Source organism: Rhinatrema bivittatum, chromosome 13, assembly GCF_901001135.1.
Source record: "Rhinatrema bivittatum chromosome 13, aRhiBiv1.1, whole genome shotgun sequence".
Taxonomy (NCBI): domain Eukaryota; kingdom Metazoa; phylum Chordata; class Amphibia; order Gymnophiona; family Rhinatrematidae; genus Rhinatrema; species Rhinatrema bivittatum.
Window position 1 is genome coordinate 10082818 of NC_042627.1, and position 21569 is coordinate 10104386.

The 21569-nt window shown below is 41.3% G+C and overlaps 1 protein-coding gene across 6 annotated transcripts in view; it reads right to left on the reverse strand.

Annotated features, from left to right (window-relative positions):
• The window catches only part of LOC115074782 (signal peptidase complex catalytic subunit SEC11A), a 189323-nt gene that overhangs the window by 106947 nt on the left and 60807 nt on the right, over window positions 1-21569 (reverse strand). For all 6 annotated transcript variants that reach the window (XM_029574595.1, XM_029574592.1, XM_029574596.1 and 3 more), the window contains 2 exons: window positions 10946-11124; window positions 10401-10577 (listed from right to left, as the gene is read on the reverse strand). In XM_029574595.1, coding sequence (XP_029430455.1) covers window positions 10401-10577; window positions 10946-11124 — 356 coding nt within the window. The remainder of the gene's footprint in view (window positions 1-10400; window positions 10578-10945; window positions 11125-21569) is intronic.

Consider the following 21569-nt stretch of genomic DNA (forward strand, 5'->3'; position numbering starts at 1 on the left):
TCCTATGGACTGCCGTGCGGTCTAAGTAAAATGCTAGTGTACACTTACAGTCCAAGGTATGTAAGGCCCGTTCTCCCTGGTGAGAATGAGGCCTTGGAAAGAATGTGGGTAAAACTATGGATTGGTACAAGTGGAATTCCATAACGACCTTGGTAAGGAATTTTGGATATGTTCCGAGAACCACTGTCATGTAGGAATTTTGTATAGGGTGAGTACGTGACAAGTGCTTGTAACTCACTAACCCTTCTAGCTGATGTAATGGCTATGAGGAAGATAGTCTTCCATGTGAGAAATTTAAGATCATAGGAATTCATGGGTTCAAAAGGAGAACGCATAAGCCTTGTTAAGACCAGATTCAGGTCCCATTCTGTGACTGGTGGCCGAATTGGTGGTTTAAGTTGAGTTTAAACCTCTCATAAACCTGCTGACAAGAGGTTGTATGGATATTGGTGCTTCTCCAATCTTGTTATGGTAAGCTGAGATTGCACTTAAATGGACTTTGACAGATAATGTCTGAAGACCAGAATCTGAAAGCTGCCATAAGTAGTCTAGTAGAGAAGTTGTGGGGCAGGAGAAAGGATCAATTCTCTTTTGCCCACACCACAAAGTGAATCTTTTCCATTTCGAAGAATAGTTCTTTCGTGTGGAAGGTTTACGTGAAGCTATAAGCACTTGAGATACATTGGTTGAAAGATTAAGTGGTTGTAAAATCAAGCTTTCAACATCCATGTTGTCAGGGATAGGGATTGAAGGTTGGGATGGCGCAACCGACCCTGATCCTGAGTTATGAGAGTGGGAGCTACTCTCAGACGAATTGGATCCCTGACTGAGAGGTCTAGAAGTGTAGGAAACCATACTTGTCGAGGCCAATATGGGGCTATGAGTATCATGGATCCCTTGTCCTGTTGTAGCTTCACTAGAGTTTTGGTTATGAGCGGTATTGGAGGATACGCGTATAGAAGGCCTGAGTTCCAAGGGCGAGCAAAGGCGTCCTTGGCTGACTGGTTCTTCTGTTTGTGTAGAGAACAGAAATTGTCCACTGTGTGATTCAGATGTGACTCAAAGAGGTCTATTGTTGGTTGCCCTCAACGCTGAAATATTCTGGTCACTACTGAGGTATCCAGGGGCCACTCGTGTGGTTGGAACTGACGACTGAGTCGATCCGCCACTACACTGTGAATGCCTGCCAGATAAGTGGCCCTGAGGAACATTGAGTGGTTCAGGGTCCAGCCCCAAATCTGTGCAGCTTCTTGACAAAGGAGATACGAGCCCGTACCTCCCTGTTTGTTGATGTACCACATGGCAACTGTGTTGTCCGTTTGGATGAGGCAGTCTTTGAACGCATGCAGAGCATAACGTATAGCTCGAAGTTCCAGAAAATTGATTTGAAATGTTGCTTCGAGTTTTGTCCAAGTACCTTGGGTTTGGAGAGTGTCTATGTGAGCTCCCCAACCCAAGGTGGATGCATCTATAGTTAATGTTATCTGTGGGACTGGTTGTTGGAAGGGTAGGCCCTTGCGTAAATTGTCCTTGTTCACCCACCAAAGAAGAGAGGAACGTAGCTGGTGGATTGCTTGAATTGGTGAATGCAGTGGTTGAATGGCCTAGATCCATTGTGATCTTAAAGTCCATTGGGTTACTCTCATGGCGAGTCGTGCCATAGGAGTGACATGAACTGTGGAGGCCATGTGGCCTACTAAGGTTAGAAACTGATGAGCTGTTGCTTGTTTCTTTGAGTGAATTGAGTTTGCCAGTAAGGAAAGTGTTTCTGCTTGATCCTCTGGTAGAAAGGCCTTTGAGAGGATGGTGTTCAATTTTGCTCCGATGAATTGAAGCAGGTGAGATGGAGTAAGATGGTATTTTTGATAATTGATGAGAAAACCCATGGAGTGAAGTAGAGTAATTGTTCGACTGAGAGAAGTCAGCGCTCCTTGTCGAGATTGACTTCTGATGAGCCAGTCGCTTAAGTAGGGAAAGACATGGACACTTTCCTTGTACAAGTGTGCTGCTATTACTGCCAGACATTTGGTGAATACTCTGGGAGTAGAGACAAGTCTGAATGGCAGTACTCTGTATTGGAAATGTTGATGATTCACCATGAAGCGCAGATACTTGCGATGAGGGGGGAATATTGGAATGTGAGCATAAGCGTCTTGAAGATCCAGAGAACAAAGCCAATCTCCTGTTTGAAGAAGTGGAAGCATGGTGCCTAGAGAAACCATTCTGAACTTTCTTTCTTTAGAAATTTGTTGAGATTTCTGAGGTCTAGGATGGGACGTAGGCCTCCGGTTTTCTTTGGAATGAGGAAATACTGGGAATAGAATCCTCTGCCCTGCTGAGTCCGAGGCACTGGTTCCACAGCCCTGGCTTTCAGAAGGGTGGATAATTCTACTTGCAATTGGAGTATGTGATTTTCGCTGAGAGAGAAAGGTTTTGGAGGAAAATCTGTTGGAATTGAGAGGAAATTGAGTTGGTAACCTCGAGATACTATTCAAGTCCTTCTCTGGACCGCCTCCATCTTGTAGGCGGCCCTTCTCTGGACCGCCTACAAGATGGAGGCGGTCCAGAGAAGGGCGACCAAAAAGGTGGAAGGTCTTCATCAAATGACTTATGAGGAGAGACTGAAGAATCTAAATATGTACACCCTGGAGGAAAGGAGGAGCAGAGGTGATATGATACAGACTTTCAGATACTTGAAAGGTTTTAATGATGCAAAGACAACGACAAACCTTTTCCGTAGGAAAAAAAAATCAGCAGAACCAGGGATCACGATTTGAAGCTCCAGGGAGGAAGATTAGAACCAATGTCAGGAAGTATTTCTTCACAGAGAGGGTGGTAGATGCCTGGAATGCCCTTCCGGAGGAAGTAGTGAAGACCAGAACTGTGAAGGACTTCAAAGGGGCGTGGGATAAACACTGTGGATCCATAAAGTCAAGAGGCTGTCAATGAAGAGTGGGTGGCTCGCCAGAATGACAGCTACTGCCTGGAGATAATACCCTTATTCAATAAACATACACATGGCTACTGTGACTCCAACATCGCTCTAAGCTTCAACAGCAAGAGGAAATGTGGGAAAAAAGGATTTGCACTCACAAAGCGGGGAGTAGCTGGCTTGTTACGGCGGTTACTACCCCAAACCAAATAAGCCTGATACTTCACTTTCAATGTATATCCAGCATAGCTCTCTGCTTCAACGGCAGGGGAGAAGAAAACTGATACTTCACGCATATCCAGCATAGCTCTCTGCTTCAACGCCTCCACTGGCTGCCTATCCACTTCAGAATAATCTACAAGGCCATTCTCACCATTTTCAAAAACATCCATCAATTAGCCCCAATCGATCTCCATATCCCCCTCCGATTACACTACTCAACAAGACCGACAAGAGATGCTTACAAAGGATCACTTCAAGTACCTCCAGCCAAAACTACCAGACACATCACGCTTAGAGATCGGGCCTTCTCCACAGCTGGTCCAACTTTATGGAACTCCATTCCCCCGGATCTTAGAATGGAACCCAGCATCTCAACATTCAAGAAAAGACTCAAGACGTGGCTGTTCACGCAGGCCTTTCCTAACTCCAACATTACTTAACTCCCTTCAATCAACATACTTCGCTAGTAATAGCATTAATAGCCACCCCTTATAATGTTATTATATATATATATAATTACCTGATCTTCATTTTCCTTCTTACTCCAAGTTATTGATTCCCTGTTACATGTAACTGCTTTTCTGCACTATTGTTCAAATTGTAAAGTTTATTTTAATTGCACCCCTGTTTCTTGTGAACCTGCATGATGGGACTATCGTCTTGAATGTTGGTGTATAAAAAACTTAAATAAATAAATAAATAAACGGCAGGGGAGAAGAAAAACAACCAATAAGGGCTGAATAACAGTCTGGGTAAAACAAATAAGCATGGGTGTAGCTTGCTTATTGCGGCGGTTACTACCCCTAACTAATCAAGCTTGATATTTCACTTGGATGCAGCTCCATCACTGCTCTCTACATCAATGGTGGGGGTGGAAGGGAAATAGAACCAAAGAGCTAAGAGAAACAGATAAGTATGAGAAAAAAAAAGTGTGTGAAGCTTGCTGGGCAGACTGGATGGGCCGTTTGGTCTTCTTCTGCCGTCATTTCTATGTTTCTATATAAGTCCCCATTGGTCCGTTGCTATTGGAATCCAATTGTTGTAAAACCAGGATACTCGGCCTCCTACCGGAAGTTCTGGCTGAGGATTAGAGAGGTAGCTGTGTTCTCTGGAAATGGCCTCAAAAGCCAGCAGCAGGCCCTATCTGTGGCATTGGTTGAGGCCTAGTCGCCCTAGGATGTCTGGGTTGCGGTCTTTGCTGTGTTCTACAAGACCTGGTTCTAGATGTAGGAGGGTAGTACCTCCTCTGTCTATAAAAAGGTCTTCTAGTTTCTTTTCGTTGAGGCCTACGCCCAGAGGGGTAGATTTTCAAAGGGGTACGCGCGTACGATACACGCGTACCCCCCGAAAGTTGGAAGACTGATGCTCAATTATGCCGGCGTCCGTTTTCCCAACCCGTGGCTGTCAGCGGGTTTGAGAACAGACGCCGGTAAAATTGAGCGTCGGCTGTCAAACCCGCTGACAGTCTCCGCTTCTGTCAAAAAGGAGGCGCGGGCCCCCATTTGCGTTTTTTGTTTTTCTGAATCGTGTGCCCAGGAGAGTGGCCTGGACGCTCGCCGGCTCTCCCGCGCGCTTTTCTGTATCGACCTGATATAAGGCAGGCAATTTTACAAAAGTTCATTTCTGCAAGCAGAGCAATGGTTCACCTGCAGAAATAGCTTTAAAAACTACCCTGCCTTGACAACTACTCAAAGCAAAGTGGCGAGCCAAAATCAAACAGTTTCAGTTCTATAAATAATAGAATGCCAGGCATACCTCACATTACTAAATAATAAAATGTAGTAAGAATTTTAAGGTGAACAGAGACACTGAGAATGGCATTTATCTTGCAAAAAAAAAAAAAAAAATTAAATTTAGGGTTTACGCACGTAATCACTATGAATATTTTTTACTCTGAATAAAAAATGGAGAATGAATGGATTAAGAGTTTGCCTTTAGTTTTCTTTGCTCTGTAAAAAAATATTTTGGTTCACTCTAGTAAATGAAATAGTTTTATTAATTGTGCTATTGTATTACACATATTGCTACTGTGCTAAATAAGAGCAAACTAACTACATAAATGTTTGCATATTGAGTGCACAGTTGCCACTATTTGTTTTGGATACCTGCATATCCTGAGGGCACAGGCTCTGACAGGATTCCAGGGCAGGGCTGGAAAGAAGAGAGAAAGAAAACCTGCCCGCCAGAGTATCATTACAAAAACAGTACCTCAGAAGGAAGTTTATGTCACTCAATTACTGCAGCATTTACAGCACATGAGAAACCAGAATAGAACCTGCTATTATTTTTCTATTTCAGAAAGATTAAACAAAAAAAAAATGCTTCATTTCTCCCTTGAAATGAAGTCTTTTAGGAGTAGTTTTTATAAAAAAAAGCGCACGCGCAAACAAAAGTACGCCGGATTTCAATAGGTATGCGCATAGACGCGCGTATCTGTTAAAATCCGGGGTCGCCGCGCTCAAGGCTGCCCAAAATCGGCAGCTGGCGCGCGCCGAGCCACACAGCCGGCCTCCATTCCCTCCGAGGTCGCTCCGAAATCGTAGCGGCCTCAGAGGGAACTTTCCTTCTACCCCCACCCCCCACAAGTTATGCCTACCCGAGGCAGACGTAACCTGCATGCGCCGGACCGGCCACCGGCGCGCCATGGTCCGGTCCGGGTGCTGGTCCGGAGGCCGCAGCCACGCTCCTGGAAAGCCCCCGATGACGCACCGGCCGCGACCCGCTCCTAACACGCCCGTCCGGGGTTTTGTGCACGCTAGCAGCCTATGCAAGATAGGCTCGGCACGCATAGGGGGAGTTTGGGGTAGGTTTTCGGGGGTTACACGCGTAACCCTTTGAAAATCTACCCCTAAATATGTTTTGACAATATTTAAAATAGGTGGGAAGCCAGAAGCATTATAAATGACAATATTTTGGGAAGCCACACCATACAAATTTCATGAATCTTTTCTAGCCAAAAGACCTGCAGATCTTTCTACCTAGAAACATTCTTCTAGATTTGACAAAGTATTGGATTATAGTTAAGGGAGTATAACAAACAGATGTTGAAATAACACTACTCCTAGTATAATTGCACTACTATCCATCTTAAAAGGAATAGGTAAACATTTCTAGAATATTTACATCTGATTTGGATTATATTTATGGGCAGAAGCTCAGATTTAAAAACATTTAATCACTTTATATAGACATTTCTCTAAAGACATTCTATGTTTTCTAATGTCATTAACCATGACAAGTGGAAAAAGTCAAGGTAACCATGCTCATTTACTGTAGATGAGGGATATGAGCAGGTGTGATACTGTAGAGGTATAGCGGGTATATGTGGAACTATGTATTGAACCTGACATTAATGGACAGATATTTAAAATCAGCTCAGTGCCTACATTTGGGCACCTAAGTTAGGATCCTATTTTCAGTTAAACTTAGAATCCTAAATTTTCAATTGAAAATTCAACTAAATTTAGGATCATAAAGAAGGCCTACTATTCATTTGCCTAGATTTAGACTCCTACATTAGGTGCCTAGTGACGGACATCAATGTTAAGCACCTAACTTTTACCCCTCACCTTAATTTCACCCCTGTAGCACCCACTTTTAATGTTCCCTAAATTTAGGAGCCTACTGAAATTTGGATCCTAAATTTAGGTACTCAGTCCTAGTAAATTTTCAATTGGCCCTCTTTAAGAGCCTAACTCCTAAAGTTAGGCACCTAAAGTCTTTGCAAACTGGCTTTTAAGAGAGTATGCTCAGGAACATGAAGCAAACAATGGCAGAAGAGAAGGAGAACTCATAAGGATGATTAGGTTTTGGCAAGGGACTTTGGCACTGATTTGAAACTGTTACACAGACCATCTAGAGAACATCCATTAGAAAATCAAAACAGATCAATATGCCAGAATCAACGCATCTTCCTCCCAGAAATTGCTAGAAACTAACAGAAACTGCTGTGTTCTTAGAGATATCCCTTGTAACATGATCAAATCTGATTTAATATCATGAGGGATGACATTAAGGAAAACTACTGCTCTAGCTTTTAACTATCGAAAGGAGTCTATGATAAATGAAGAAAATAGAAAAAAATTAAAAGATGCAGCTACAAAGATTAAGATTTACATCAGATATGGACAGTGTAAAAATACCATCTTGGAAGCCCAGACCAGATGTATTCCACGCATTAAAAAAAAGATACAAGGAAGACCAAATGACTGTCGGTGAGGTGAAAGAGGCTATTATAATGAAAAGAATTTCTTTCAAAAAATGGAAATAAGATCCAAATGAAGAAAATAGGAAAAAGCATAAGCACTGGCAAGTTAGATGCAAAACATTGATTAAGGCTAGCAAAAGAAGAATTTGAAAAAAAGCTTGCCATAGAAGCAAAAACTCAAAATGTTTTCAAATACATTCAAATTGGTAAGCTTATGAGGGAGTCAGTTAGCAGCATTAGATTATTGAGGAGTAAAAAAAAGAACTTAGAAAAGACAAAGCCATAGTAGAAAAATTAAATGAATTCTTTGCTTCAGTGTTTATTGAGGAGGATAGTGGGGAGACTGTCAGTTTGCCCTATTACATCTTCCAGGTTTACCGTGATTTGTTTCATTTCATCTGAATCATCACCTGGAGACCTGGACCTAGTTTTCTGATTCCAGCTGTGCTCTGCCTCAACCTCCCCTGCTAGGTCTAACCCACAGGACTCTTCCTGCCCAGCAGAGTACTGCCCAAAGTCCCACACAGGTTAAGGAAGGGTAGTAAGGCCATTCCGTCACAAGCACATTTAAAACAAATTGGATACTGAGCCTGACTCTGTATGGCAGTTCTTATGTTCTTTTACCAGCTCTTCTGAAAAGTATGTAAGAAGGGGGCCGTCCTAAAGCACTTTAGAGGTCACTGGAGGCCATACTGCCAAGTTACTGCAACCCAGACTGATCTGGAGAACTCCTGCTGCTGCTCCACAATTCCTATCTTGCCAGTAGAATAAATCGTGGAATGTAAGTCTTAACTGTGTTATGCACAACATAACTTGGCATATACCTTATTCTCTTATATATGGCTTCTCCTGAAAATCCAAAGTATAAATGTACGTACTATCAGTGTCCTACTCATTCAAACAAGAAAGGATTGTACAAAGTACCATTGTTGTGATTATATTGTATCACTAACAGCTGTTTGGCAATTTTTGTAACATACAAAGTTTTTCTGGTTCTTGGACCAAATGACCACTATGGATGGCCATGGTCCTGTTTTCATTACTATAAAATTTATTAACACATAAACCTTTTCACCAGCATCACATGGTACAGCTCTCTTGCAAGTAATACAATATTTTTTCCAATTCATTTCCCGTAATTTGGTTTCCCTCTTTTGAACAATATTGCTGAATCTAAAATGAGTTTTATCTGCAATTCTCAGAAAAAAATACAATTTGTATTTCATACGCAGATGAGAGGAAATCAATTATGCTTTAATGTTACAGGTTTCAGCATCAGAGGACTACTACAACTTTATAGGATATATTTTTTTTTAAATATATGAAACCAGAAGGGAGGCATTTTGATTGGTTTGTGCTTATTTGGCAAGATCTCTGAAAAAGCCTTAGAATATTTTTCAGCAGGTGGTGTTTTATCTACAGTCAGTCACAGGTGCTCCAGCAGTGATAATGAAGTTATCAATATTAAAAATGAAAACAATAAGACAGAATAGATATTGGCTTCACAACAGGAGTTTAGAAACCCCCATTGGTCACAAACAGATCTACACAAATTATCTAAGTCAAACATAGTGGTCTGTTTTCTTTTCTCAGTTTTCAGTTATAATCTAAAGACATACTGACAATGTTTTAAGTTTTTAAACCGTTTTGTGTTTTTAGGAATGTTTCCTGTAATCCGTTTTGAACAATCACATTGGAATTGGCAGAATATAAGAAAGTATAAATAAAAATAAATGTTGCATAAAACTCAGTCTGAAATCATAAACATCACTCTTTGAGAAACTATGGGGCAGTTCTCAAAGGCACTTGCGCAAATAAAATCTGGTTTTAAGTGCGCAAGTGGCTCTTTGAAAACAGTCCTGGTGGATTTGTGTAAAAGTACACACGGAACACAATTTCGTGCGTACTTTGATGCGTATACTAACTAGGCATTCTGGGAAGTGAAGTTCTGATTTTTTTTAAAGATTGCAATTATATCCACACACATAGGGATTCTGCGCACAGCCACGAATTTTCAAAGTTTGAGCTAAAGTCTATGGGTAAAATGCACCCACAGATTTTATTCTAAGTGGGCTTGTCTGAAAACTACCCTCACCAGGTCTCATTTATTCAAAGGGTTCCCCACAAGCAGAGAAGGGAAATTTTCTAAAGGATATATGGAGTATACACTCTGGTTTGTGTGTGTAAATTGGCTTTTGAAACTCATCCCAGGGATTGTGTGGAGAAAAGTAGGCACCAAATTCATTATGTATGTACTTTCCCCCCCACCACACGTGGTAGGCGTTCCAAGGAGTGGAACTGGTGGGGGGTGGGAAGCACTTCTGTCAGTTTTTGAAAGTGTGGGTGCTGTACCTGCTCAGTAGCAGGTGTAATTTCCTGTGTATAGATTCAAGCTTGTACCGGTACAACCCAGCAGTCTTCAAAGCAAACCGTACCCGTAGATTTTAGCCATAGGTGAGCTGCTGAAAACTACCCTCATACAGGGCAGTTTGGAATAGTTTGTGCAATTGCTAAATTTCCCTTTGAAAATTGGCATAAAGTGCATACACTAAAAGTACCAGAGTGCTTTGCAGCTGCTATTTGTGTGAGTGCTCACGGTGGGGGAAAACAACATGTGTACCTTTGAAAATTAATTGCATGCAATTGGCTTTCCTCCCCCAATCTATACATGCCCTCCAGGGACACCTTCCCACAATCCAATTAAAAGTACACCTCTCGTGGAAGCCTACATGAACTGTTAGAAGAGCTCAGCAGGACACTTTTCAGATAGGCCAATTTACCCGGGTAAACTGCTTTGAAAATTGCCCTAACAAAAAGACATTTTTGATAAATTAGGTTCTTTGTGACATGCCCTCTACAATCCCACACCGCATCTACTGAGAGAGAGACCTTGTGAATGGCGTTCTACAATCCCAGGCAGAAATCTCGTGAGCCCAGGCAGCACTTACTAAGGGAGACCTTGCGAGGTACTGTCTACAGTTCTGCAGAGCATTTCTTGAGCTGTGTTTCTCACTCGTTAGAATGTCACCAAGAACTTACTGAGCTGTCTGGTGTGATGCCGATGGGTGCTGAGCCGTGATGTGGGACGAGGTGCTTTCTGCCGACTTGAAGGCCATTGGACAAAAAGAACACTTGTGGAAGACTTCGCAATGCTTGTCCTGAAGATGAATTTTCAACATTCCTAAAGACACGCAAACAACTCCACAATGGATGCATCTGTGAAGAGAGAGAAGGTGCACTTAAGTCTTTGATTTGGTGAGGAAAAATAAATAATAAGTATTCCAAGAATAACAAAAGGAACAAATTAATACTGTCACCAAACAAACATTCTTAAAATCAGTCCAACTATTTTTGATAGGATTCGGTGGGGTTCAGTCAGGAGCAAGTGAAAGAGTCCAAAAGTTATATAGGTAATTTCAAAGCAAAATATTTCTCTAAAGAATGCATAACATAACATTTTATAGCTGAGCAGTTATTGGAACTCTGCTCGGCTACACTAAACTGCTGCTTCAGAAATGACAATCTAAACTATAAGCTCTTTGTTGTTCTAAGGCTAGAATTAAAAGGGCATCTTTAGCACGGACCTGAATCCCACTTTGCGTGTATAGTGGAGGCAGTTCTCCTTGACATGTGTTTGGAAATATGCAGAACGGCACACAGTCCCACATTCCGGACAGCAGTAGGGGGATTTGTGCGCGTGGATTCTCTGGTGGGCATTGTAGCTGCACTTGTTTGGAAGCATCATCTGACATATTTGACAAGTCTACCAGAGGAGACAAAAAGAGGAAAAAAAAAAATCTATACCTTGTACCAAAAAGCAGAGCAACATATCTAGCAGTGCTGAGCCATAAGGGAGGAGAAATGAGAGAATTACAATAAAGTCATTTAAGAAAAAGAAAGATAAAACTTGTCAAGCTTTGCAAAACATTTTGACAGCTAGGATCTTTAATGAAACCGCGCAGCACAGAGTACACAGTCTGCACTTGGTATTTGTCTCAATGGGGCTATGTTTTAATGGAACTATACACTTCATGTTAGTGTCTATGATATTTGTTGTGACTGAAGACAATTGCTGGAAGGTGGGGCAAATCTAAGCTATGTACATATTCAAGACTTTTCCTGTTCTGATAAGGATATACAAAAGCTGCTACATTTTTCTCTGACATTATTTTTGTTTCTTTACACCCCATTTTCTGTTTAAAGGAAAATGAAGTGCCACTTCCCAGTGCAGCAATGAAATCAAATCAGGATGCTGCTCTGCTGACCCTTAATCAGAACCCAATGCAGGCATTACAGGGACACAGAAGGAATTATAGCAGGAACTGGAGAGAGAAATCAGCCAGATATTTATAAAAACATCAGTTTGCTTACCTGTAACGGGTGTTCTCCATAAACAGCAAGACAATTCAGCCATATGAGGGTGAAGTCATCTGACTGCCTTGATGAAAAAGCTCTCTCACAGCTCAGAAAACCTGAGCGTACGCAGTCTTCCTCAGGCTAACAATCTAACCTTCCATTCTAAGGGGGGGGGAGATGGCAGGGCAGGATTCTTGGCTGGTTTATCCTGCTGTCTATGGAGAACACCTGTTACAGGTAAGCAAATTTGCTTTCTTCACGGCCTAGCAGGACAGAAGTCAGCCACCCACACGGGGACTCTCAAGCTGAGGGATGCATGAAAACAGTTATGTTCTTTATCATTAGTGAAATCATAATTAGTGAAAACATAATAGATTGTACTTTATTATAGATTATCCGTTCATTATATTCGATATGTTCCATGTAAACCGCCTCCTCGGCGATAGTTATCTCTGTTAAATGTGAACCGGAGTGATATATATTGTACACAGGAACTTCCGGTATATAAAAACCAAAAATAAATAAATAAATAAATAAATAAATCATGCAATCCATATGTTGATAGAAATTGGAGGGAAATTTAAAGGAATTCAAAAAGCTTTTGAGAACTGCTTGGCTAAAACTGCTGTCTTAACATGAAGGATTTCCTAGGCAGTTATGAGCAGTGAAAGAATGGACAGAAGGCCAGGTGGCAGCTTTGCAAATATTTTCTATGGAAGCTCAGCAAAGATGGGCTAAAGAAGCTGCCACTGCTCCGACCTGATGGGCTTTCACATTACTTTGAAGTTGTTATCCTGACTGAGTTTAACAATAAGACATGCAATCAGAAATCCACGTGGAAAGAATTCTTTTTATAACTGAAAAACCTTGTTTGAATAGGTAAAGGAGATGAATAGTCATGAAGACTTCCTGACAACTTATCTCCAAGTAGAATAAAGCTCTTCTGTAATCCAATGCACGAAAAGTTTGTTCACTCTTATGGGCGTGTGGTTTTGGAAAAACTTTGGTAACACAATGGATTGATTTAAGGTAAAAAACTGAGCAATTGATGTTGGTAGAAATTTAGGATGAGTTTTCAAAACCTTGTATGTACAGTGAGAAAATACGAGTTTACAGTGAGAGACCAGTGTTGCAACCCACAAACACAATGGCAGGAAAAGACCATATGGCTTACCTAGTCTGCCCATCCATACCAACTACTCAGCTCTATAATCCCTACCAATCCCTCAGAGATCCCCTGTGCTTATCCCATGCTTTCTTGAATTCAGATATTGGTCTTGTCTCCACCGCCCCCAGTGAAAGGCCATTCCATGCAACGGTCACCCTTTCTGTAAAGAAATATTTCCTTAGATTACCCCCAAGTATATCCCCTTTCATCCTTATCCCATGATCTCTCAGTCCAGAGATTCATTTCCACTGAAAGAGACCCACCTCCTTTGCATTGATACCTTGGAGCTATTTAAATGTCTATTTCCCTTATCCAACCTTTCCTCTAGGATGCACATGTGTAGATCTTTAATTCTGTCCCCATATGCTTTAGAATGAAGGACTACTGATCATTTTAGTAGCCACCTTTTAGTAGCCCTTTTTTTTTTGTTTTTAATTGTTCTCAAAAACAAAACTTTCTACCAAGAAGAATGAGCCAAAAACAGCTTTGTGCAAAGTTAACCTAATTGACAATGGCTGATATTGCTGTAACAGGGGCTTCCAATAAGTACTGAGTCAAAGGATGAGAAAACGTATGCAATCAAGACTTTGTTTTCTCACTCTCAATTACTTTTAGAATATATATATATAATACTTCTTTCATGATGAATGTGTTCAGTAAGGTGTATAGATTAGAGAAAGACTCCTACTTTAATGCATTTTGATTTGTATTTTTTTTTGAGAGCAGAATGTAAAAAATGAAAAAGGTTGTGAAAAGCTTTAAAAGGCACTGTATGTTCTTATGTGGGGTAGCTATCCTAGATGTTAAAATAGCTACTAGGAAAATTTTTCTTGCCATGGTGTCCAGTAGCTTAGCATCCTCACCTAGAGGGGAACTAGCATGCTTTTTGGAATGCTTTGCTTTTTTCAAAACAGACTCATGAGGCAGTTGTGTTTTTTTGATGACCACAACTTTGTACTTAAGATCTAACTACTTTGCTACTAGTAACATAGATAAAAGCGTTTGCCACATTATTGTCTGGAGTTCCTGTGAACCAGTAGAGGACTACTAGTTTTGGGGCTTAAACTGTAGCATAGAGTAGCAGCCAAATATTTAGAGCATCAGGTTGTGAACTAGGGAATTTACAAATAATATACCCGTATTTACATTTTAAATATTTCAAATTTTATTCCTTATATTATTTAAAACACATAAAACATACCCTATATGTCCAAACATTCACACACTCATTCATTCATCTAAACATCATGTAACACACAATGTTTTAAAATTAACAATACATCACTGTTTCACACTAACATCAAACACATAAATATTGCAACAATCCCTAATTACAATGTAAACTTATCCACTTAATCCTGTTACAATGTAAACAAATTATTTCAAAAAACACTTTTATAGCAGGTATTTCTGTTCATCAATGTTCCCTAAACTTGTCATATTCCGTGTGCCTTTCAATATGAATCCCTTTTTGATCTTATTTATTTAACAAATGTGAACTAGGGAAGCCAGGATTCAAATCCCGCTGATGCTCCTTGCAACTTTGGGCAAGTCACATTTGCCCTGCTTTGCCTCAGGTACAAACTTAGGGCTTCATTTACTAATCATTTTTCCCATAGACACAGAATAGGTGAAAAACCTTAGTAAATCAGGTCCTTAGACTGTAAACTCTCTGGGAGCAGGGAAATACTTAGAGTACAGTATAATAATTGTAATTTGAAGTGCCTGAAAGGCAGAATATAAATTAATAAATAGTACACCAAATATAGCTTCTCTAGGTTTTGCCTTCTCCTGTAAAAGTAAATGAAATAGCTTAATATTAAAACATAAGAACATAAGAACATGCCATACTGGGTCAGACCAAGGGTCCATCAAGCCCAGCATCCTGTTTCCAACAGTGGCCAATCCAGGCCATAAGAACCTGGCAAGTACCCAAAAACTAAGTCTATCCCATGTAACCATTGCTAATGGCAGTGGCTATTCTCTAAGTGAACTTAATAGCAGGTAATGGACTTCTCCTCCAAGAACTTATCCAATCCTTTTTTAAACACAGCTACACTAACTGCACTAACCACATTCTCTGGCAACAAATTCCAGAGTTTAATTGTGCGTTGAGTAAAAAAGAACTTTCTCCGATTAGTTTTAAATGTGCCCCATGCTAACTTCATGGAGTGCCCCCTAGTCTTTCTACTATCCGAAAGAGTAAATAACCGATTCACATCTACCCGTTCCAGACCTCTCATGATTTTAAACACCTCTATCATATCCTCCCTCAGTCGTCTCTTCTCCAAGCTGAAAAGTCCTAACCTCTTTAGTCTTTCCTCATAGGGGAGTTGTTTTTTAAAGAATAAACTACTGATTCACACCTACCCGTTCCACTTCACTCATGATTTATAGATCTTTATCATGTCTTCCCTCAGCCATCTCTTCTCGAAGCAGAAGAGCCCTAAAAACTTTAGCCTGTCCTGTTAAGGGAGTCATTCTGTCCACTTTATCATTTTGGTCACCATTCTCTGTACCTTTTCTAGTTCTGCTAAATCTTTTTTTTAGATTCGGTGACTTGAATTGCACAGAGTACTCTAGGTGCAGTCACACCATACAGCTACACAGAGGTTTTCCTAGCGTGTAGACAGATGGACTCAGGGCCAGTGGCTTATGCTCCTCTGCCAGCAGATGGAGACAGAGCAAGCTGACGTCACAGTATATATATATACACTTCCTGCAGTGACACCAGCCTCTCTGTATTCTCCATCTCCAGCAGATGATGGATGTGCATCTCCCTGTGGGGATTGCTTCAGATTGTGAAAGAATAAAAAAAAATTACCCACTCTCCTGTGGTGATACCAGATGGTCCCTCCCCCAGCTGAGTATTCCTGAGGTGATTTCCGTGGTCCCTCAGATGTGTGCCTTGGTCTGGTAGCTGGTTTTTTTCTGCTGTGGACTTAACTGATTGTACAGCTTAAAGGCGCAGGAGGCCAAGTGCAGCGGTGACAGCACATGCCCTCCCCCCCACACACACACAGCCGGAGACTGTCTCTGTACTCAGCCAGTAAGGGCTGAACTCAAGGTAAGATTCCCCCCCCCCCCCCCCCCCAAAAAAAAGGAGAGAATATAATAAAGGCAGAGACATTGTAGGGAGTTTTGCAAGACTTCCTCCAGTCTCCGTGCTTGGTGCACCATTGCAACATTCATTCCCTCTCCCATTGGGGTTAGGGGAACTGGGCAGCCTGGTGGGTCGAGCGGCCCAGATGGTCTGGTCCCTGCAGTTAAGCTTTTTCCTGCGTGCCATGTGGTAGGCAGCGGTGGCGTTTTCACGTGCTTTTGTGCATGTTCGACTTCCCTCTACAGGGAAGTCTGTGAGTGCTGTACATCTGGTTCTGCACACGCATTGTGCACTCAGTTTTGGGCGTAACCTTTGTGCAAACATTTTTCCGGTAATTTTATTTATTTATTTATTTAAAAATATTTCTATACCGTCTTTTCAAACTAGTTTGATCAAGACGGTTTACAGATTTCGATTATATAGAGCCATTAACCAAAGAAAAAAAAACAAAAATAAAAAAAATAAAATAAAATAAAACATCAAATTTAAAAAAGTATAGATAAGAAATAGAAAGAATAAAAATACATTATATTGTCATAATCCCTACTCATAAAATAGATATACTCATAAAATAGATATACTAATTTTGGCGCACAGTTTAAACGTGTGTTTTTTGCGGCACTTATTCTTAGAACACCCAATTTTTGTGCACTTTAAATTTTTCAGCGCGAGCCGGCTGGGTGCACGTTCTCCGTCGGCTATGCATTGATGGCACCGGTGAACAAGATTTGAAGCATCTTTCTCTCTGTGTTGCCCATCATATTCGGGCTCCTCAGACTGAGGGCTGTGGTCCAGTGATCTCTAATGTGTCAGCACTGCTTAGAGGCTCAGGGAGAATTGTCTTCCTCTGATTTCATTAAGCCTGGATCTTCCCAGCCTGATGAGACTACGGATTTGTTTGGAGGTACACCAGACCTTGGGACTTCCTTGACTGGTTCCTCCGCGGGAGATGGCAGCTTAGTGGGTCCCACTCCAGTTCCTTTTGGGTTTGGCCTGGATTCTCCTGCCTTTTCTTGGGTGGACTTTTTTGGGGTTTTTTTGAGGCTTGCAATCCTTTCTTCAGATGCATTCCTCAGCTTCAACCAATCTGGATTTTTTTGAACTTGCTTCCTTTTCCTCATTACAGCTAGATTGGAAGGTGGACTGGCCTCAACTTTCAATTACAAGGACAATTTTTAAATAGCTTTGGAGACTGCCTTCCCTGTGTATTCAGTTTAGCTCAGTTATGTACATTATGAATGATTCTGGTGTCTCTGGTGTGTGTGTGGGGGGGGGGCTATGAACCTTTTTGAAGCTGAATGGTTGGGAATCTCTGGTCCAGGAGCTGTATCACTCTAGCATGGCCTAATGTGACTTTCACCCCGTCGGTACTGGAGTAATTGAAATCACCCATCATTACTGTGCTGCTGATTTTGTTAGCTTCCCTAATTTCTTTTAGCATTTCATTTGTCTGTCTGTTAGTTCTGATCAAATGGATGGTAATACACACCCGCTGCTGTTTTTATTCCCCTTTTCACCTGGAATTTGTATCCATAAAGATTCAACATTGGGTTTTGTTTCCTGCAGAACCTTTCTCCTGTTTGATTCAATGCCCTCATTAATATATAGTGCCACGCCTCCACCAATTGATCCATCGTATCATTTCCATATAACTTGTTCCCTGGTATCACGCTGTCTCATTGGTTATTCTCCTTCCACCAGGTCTCCGAGATGCCAATTGTATTTTCCTCTTCATTCACTGCTGTACATTCTAACTCGTTTTACACTTCTAACATTTGTATGCAGACATTTCAAAGTATGTTTTTTGTTTGTATTAACCTGCTCATCAGTCGACAGGGGTAATTTGGAATCTTTCTGCTCTTGTCTACTCTTCTATTAAAGGTACCGGGGCCACTTTAGCATTTATTGCAACCTCTCCACCGGGATGCGCCTACGTTCCTGGTTCTGTTAATATCCTTCAAAGATGCATTATTCCGCACCATGCACTTCTGCGTTGACTGTCTGCTTTCCCCCGTCAAACAGTCTAAAAACTGCATTATCTCCTTTTTAAAGGTTAATGCCAGCAGCCTGGCCCAGCTGATGAATGCTCCTTTTGAACCATTATGTAATCTGAGGTACCTGACCTGGAAGGTCTTTATTTTATTTTATTTTTTTTTTTTTGTGGTAATCACTTTGGCACGTAGATTCAGTGAGCTGCAAGCCTAATGACTTATCTGCTGTACATGAAGTTTGTGTGCCTAGAGTGGCTTTATGCACACATTTAAGTTCCTACCTAAGATAGTGTTAGATATTAATCTTAATCAGACTTCCAGTATTTTTCCCTAAGCCATATGTCCACAAAGGTGAGTAGGCCAAGAATTACCCGTGTAATAATTGGCATATATGCGTGAAAGTAGCCTGTACTCGTGTATACGCTATTTTATAAACATCAAACGTGTGTGTATTTTTGCGTTTGTGCACGCATTTACAGGTGCAGAAAAGAAGGGGGGTGGGCTGTCTAGGAGCTCTCCAAGGCGGGACCAAGATTACACATGTAACTTGCTATTTTAGAAGAGACTTAGGCAGTACATGTGTAACTTATTTGTGCAATTTTTTACCTGCTACTTATCTTGCGCAATTGATATCAGCCAGGTCTGTTGTCAGATATTGGTTGGGGGAGATCTGGATGAACTGGGGAAGCTCAGGCTGAAGATTTAGGAGGGTCGCGATGACCTGGAAAAGGCCTAGGTGAACTGGTGAATCCGGAAAACTGGTAATTTCAATTACACATGCATGTTTTAAAACATAGCAACTCAGGGTTTTATGTGAGTAAGTCATTTTTTTTTCATGCTTAAAAGTATACTTACGTATGTTTCTAAAGAGGAAAATTACATGCATTCAGAACCAGGCTTTTTCAATACATTACAGGTATTCATATGAAAGCATATTGGAGGGGTGGAGATATAGAGATAAAATATTGGAAATATGTATCTATCTATTTCATAATCTGCACGTACCTCACGCATGCAGGCTGTAAAATACATGGGACTGTTGAGCCTGTCCCGAAACACCCCTGACAAGCCCTAACTCCACCATTTTTTCTTGCACATTGGGTTGCTCGCATATGCGCACATAATTAGGCTGTTTTAAAATATGAGTCACTCGTGCTCGGCTCAGACACTCGCATATATGGGCCTTTTAATGCAAGCAACTCTTTTCAAATTCACCCCAAAGTTTCTACCAAATGTAGTATTGGCTTTTCATATGAATCAAGTTATTTTCTTACCTGTGTTTTTTCTCAAGACCACATGCGCATGAAGGTGAAAAGGCCTTTCATTCTTTAGACTGTAAAAGAGACTTGGCTTGCTAAAGGCAAAGAACTCAGCCACATTGTGAGACCTCACAACTATTTGTCTCTTACAATCTGACTTGGCATAGCGGTTGCAAAACGAACATTGTCCAGTTGGCTAGCAGTCTGTAGTGCAGATTGTTATGCCCTAGCAGGCATCCAAATCACAGACTCTGTGAAGGATCATCAAGTAAGAGCCATGGCCACATCAGTGGCTCATCTGATAGCAGTACCTATTGAAGATATCTGCATGGCTACATCTTGGTTGTCTGTGTGTGCCTTAATGTTCCATTACTGTCTGGACAATTTAACAAAAAGTGACAGTAAATTTGGACAAATCGTTTTGTGTAGCCTATGTACCAAGTAGTCCACTCTCAATGGTGGGGTCCAGGAATTTGATTACTTAAAGGAAAAAAGGATGCTGAGTACCTAAACTTTTGAAATAACAATGGTCCCTCTTCTATATTTTTGGTGATTCCCTTTCAGCCAAGTTATGTAGATGTCTCTACTGCAGTACATTTAAAGAGAGAATGGCTGTGGCTGACTGGTAGTTCATGTAGAGGGACCTGGGTTTGATATCTGTCTCAGATCTTCCACAAAGGCAGCACTCATATCACCTGGGAAGGGAGGTTAAGGAGAATAGGCATGGAGGAGAGGAGTCCATGCTTGCACAATGGTGACACCTGTTGGCTGGATTTAGGACCCACAACGACAGGGTTTCAGAAGAAGCTTTGATGCAAGGCTTCTGGCTACGGAGCCTCGGAACTCGTTAGCTTGGAACTCTCCATTTGTCTATTGCTAATTCAGCCCTGCTTCTAATAGAGAAAGCAAGTTTGCTTATTGGAAAGAGTGTTCTCCATAGACAACAGAATGAATTAGCCATGCCAGATACAGGCCCGCCTTCCTGGAGAGTTGACTACTCAGCTAGAGTTAGCTCTACTATAACGTGAGGGGGCTCAAAAGGCAGTGCCAGTACAGGAATTCCCTTTATGCTCAGTAGAGCAAAAGCTTGATGAACTTAGAGAGAAGGGTCTGTTTGGTGCTGTCTGATTACATCACCCACATGTCATGGCTAATTTATCCTGCTGTCTGTGGAGAACACTATTTACTGTATGCAAATCTGCTTATTTCATCATATCAATAAAGGTAAGAAATCATGTAACCTGAGTTACAATCTAAGTCTTGGGGTTCACTTTAGTCCATCCTCCAGAAGAACCACTGGCTCTCAGGATCACGATCATCTTATAATTGCCTGTCTTACCATTCTGTTGACAGAAAAGCCACTGGTCTTCCATTAGACCCTTCACCCATAGCCTCCCAGAAGGAAGTATCTACCAGAGGATATCCTGTCCTGCTTTTTTTCCAAAAAAATGGTATTGACTCATTCTCCTTCCCTTATGTAATGGTTTCATATCTCTACTGTTCCTTCTACTACCCTAAATGGCTAATTTATCCCCCTGTATCTTCAGTTTTCCTATATGCCCTCCATTGTATTCCTTATATTGATTGTAACTCGTTGCGCTATTGTAATAGGAACTAGATTGTAATCTGCTTTGGGATTAGCTAGGACAAAGCACAGTATCCTAATAGGAGATGTATTGTCTTAAGGCCTGGTGTAATATTTTCAGTGTTGCCTTTTCTTAGGTAAGGTGGTTACTGTTAAGTGCTGGAAATTGGTGCTGTTTTGGTGCGGGATGTTTACCGTTTATGCAATTTCTGTTCAGACACAATGTGTGTCTTTTCCTTCTGTCATTCTTAACAATAAAAATAATACTGGACCTTTATTTTTTATTTCTGCTGTAAATTGTAATGAGCAGTGTGTCACACATGTGAACGTGGTCTGTCAGGTGTGTCACGATGGGAAAAAGGTTGAGAACCAATGCTGTACAGGACCAAGGTTTGAAAGACAACACCTCCTCAGTTGCATAAAGTGGCATCTTGGCCTCCCATTGGGTATCTCCTGGCAGAGGAGAGTGGGTCTGGGGAGCCTGTGGAGAGTTGCTGAAAAGCTGCACAATATTCTCTGATCTGTGCCACTGCTTCCTTGACCCTCATTTCCGAAGAGATTCTCTCCAATACATGGCATACCCATGATTCTTTCCTGGACCTCAAGATGGAGGTCTGAGGCCTGCAGCCAGGCAAGTCTTCAGGCACCAATCCCTACAGCAGACATTCTCAATGTCATTTTCAAAATAAAGGTTGACATGATCATGTGTTTTCTACACTCCACTCTCTTGTCCACCAGGGACTGGA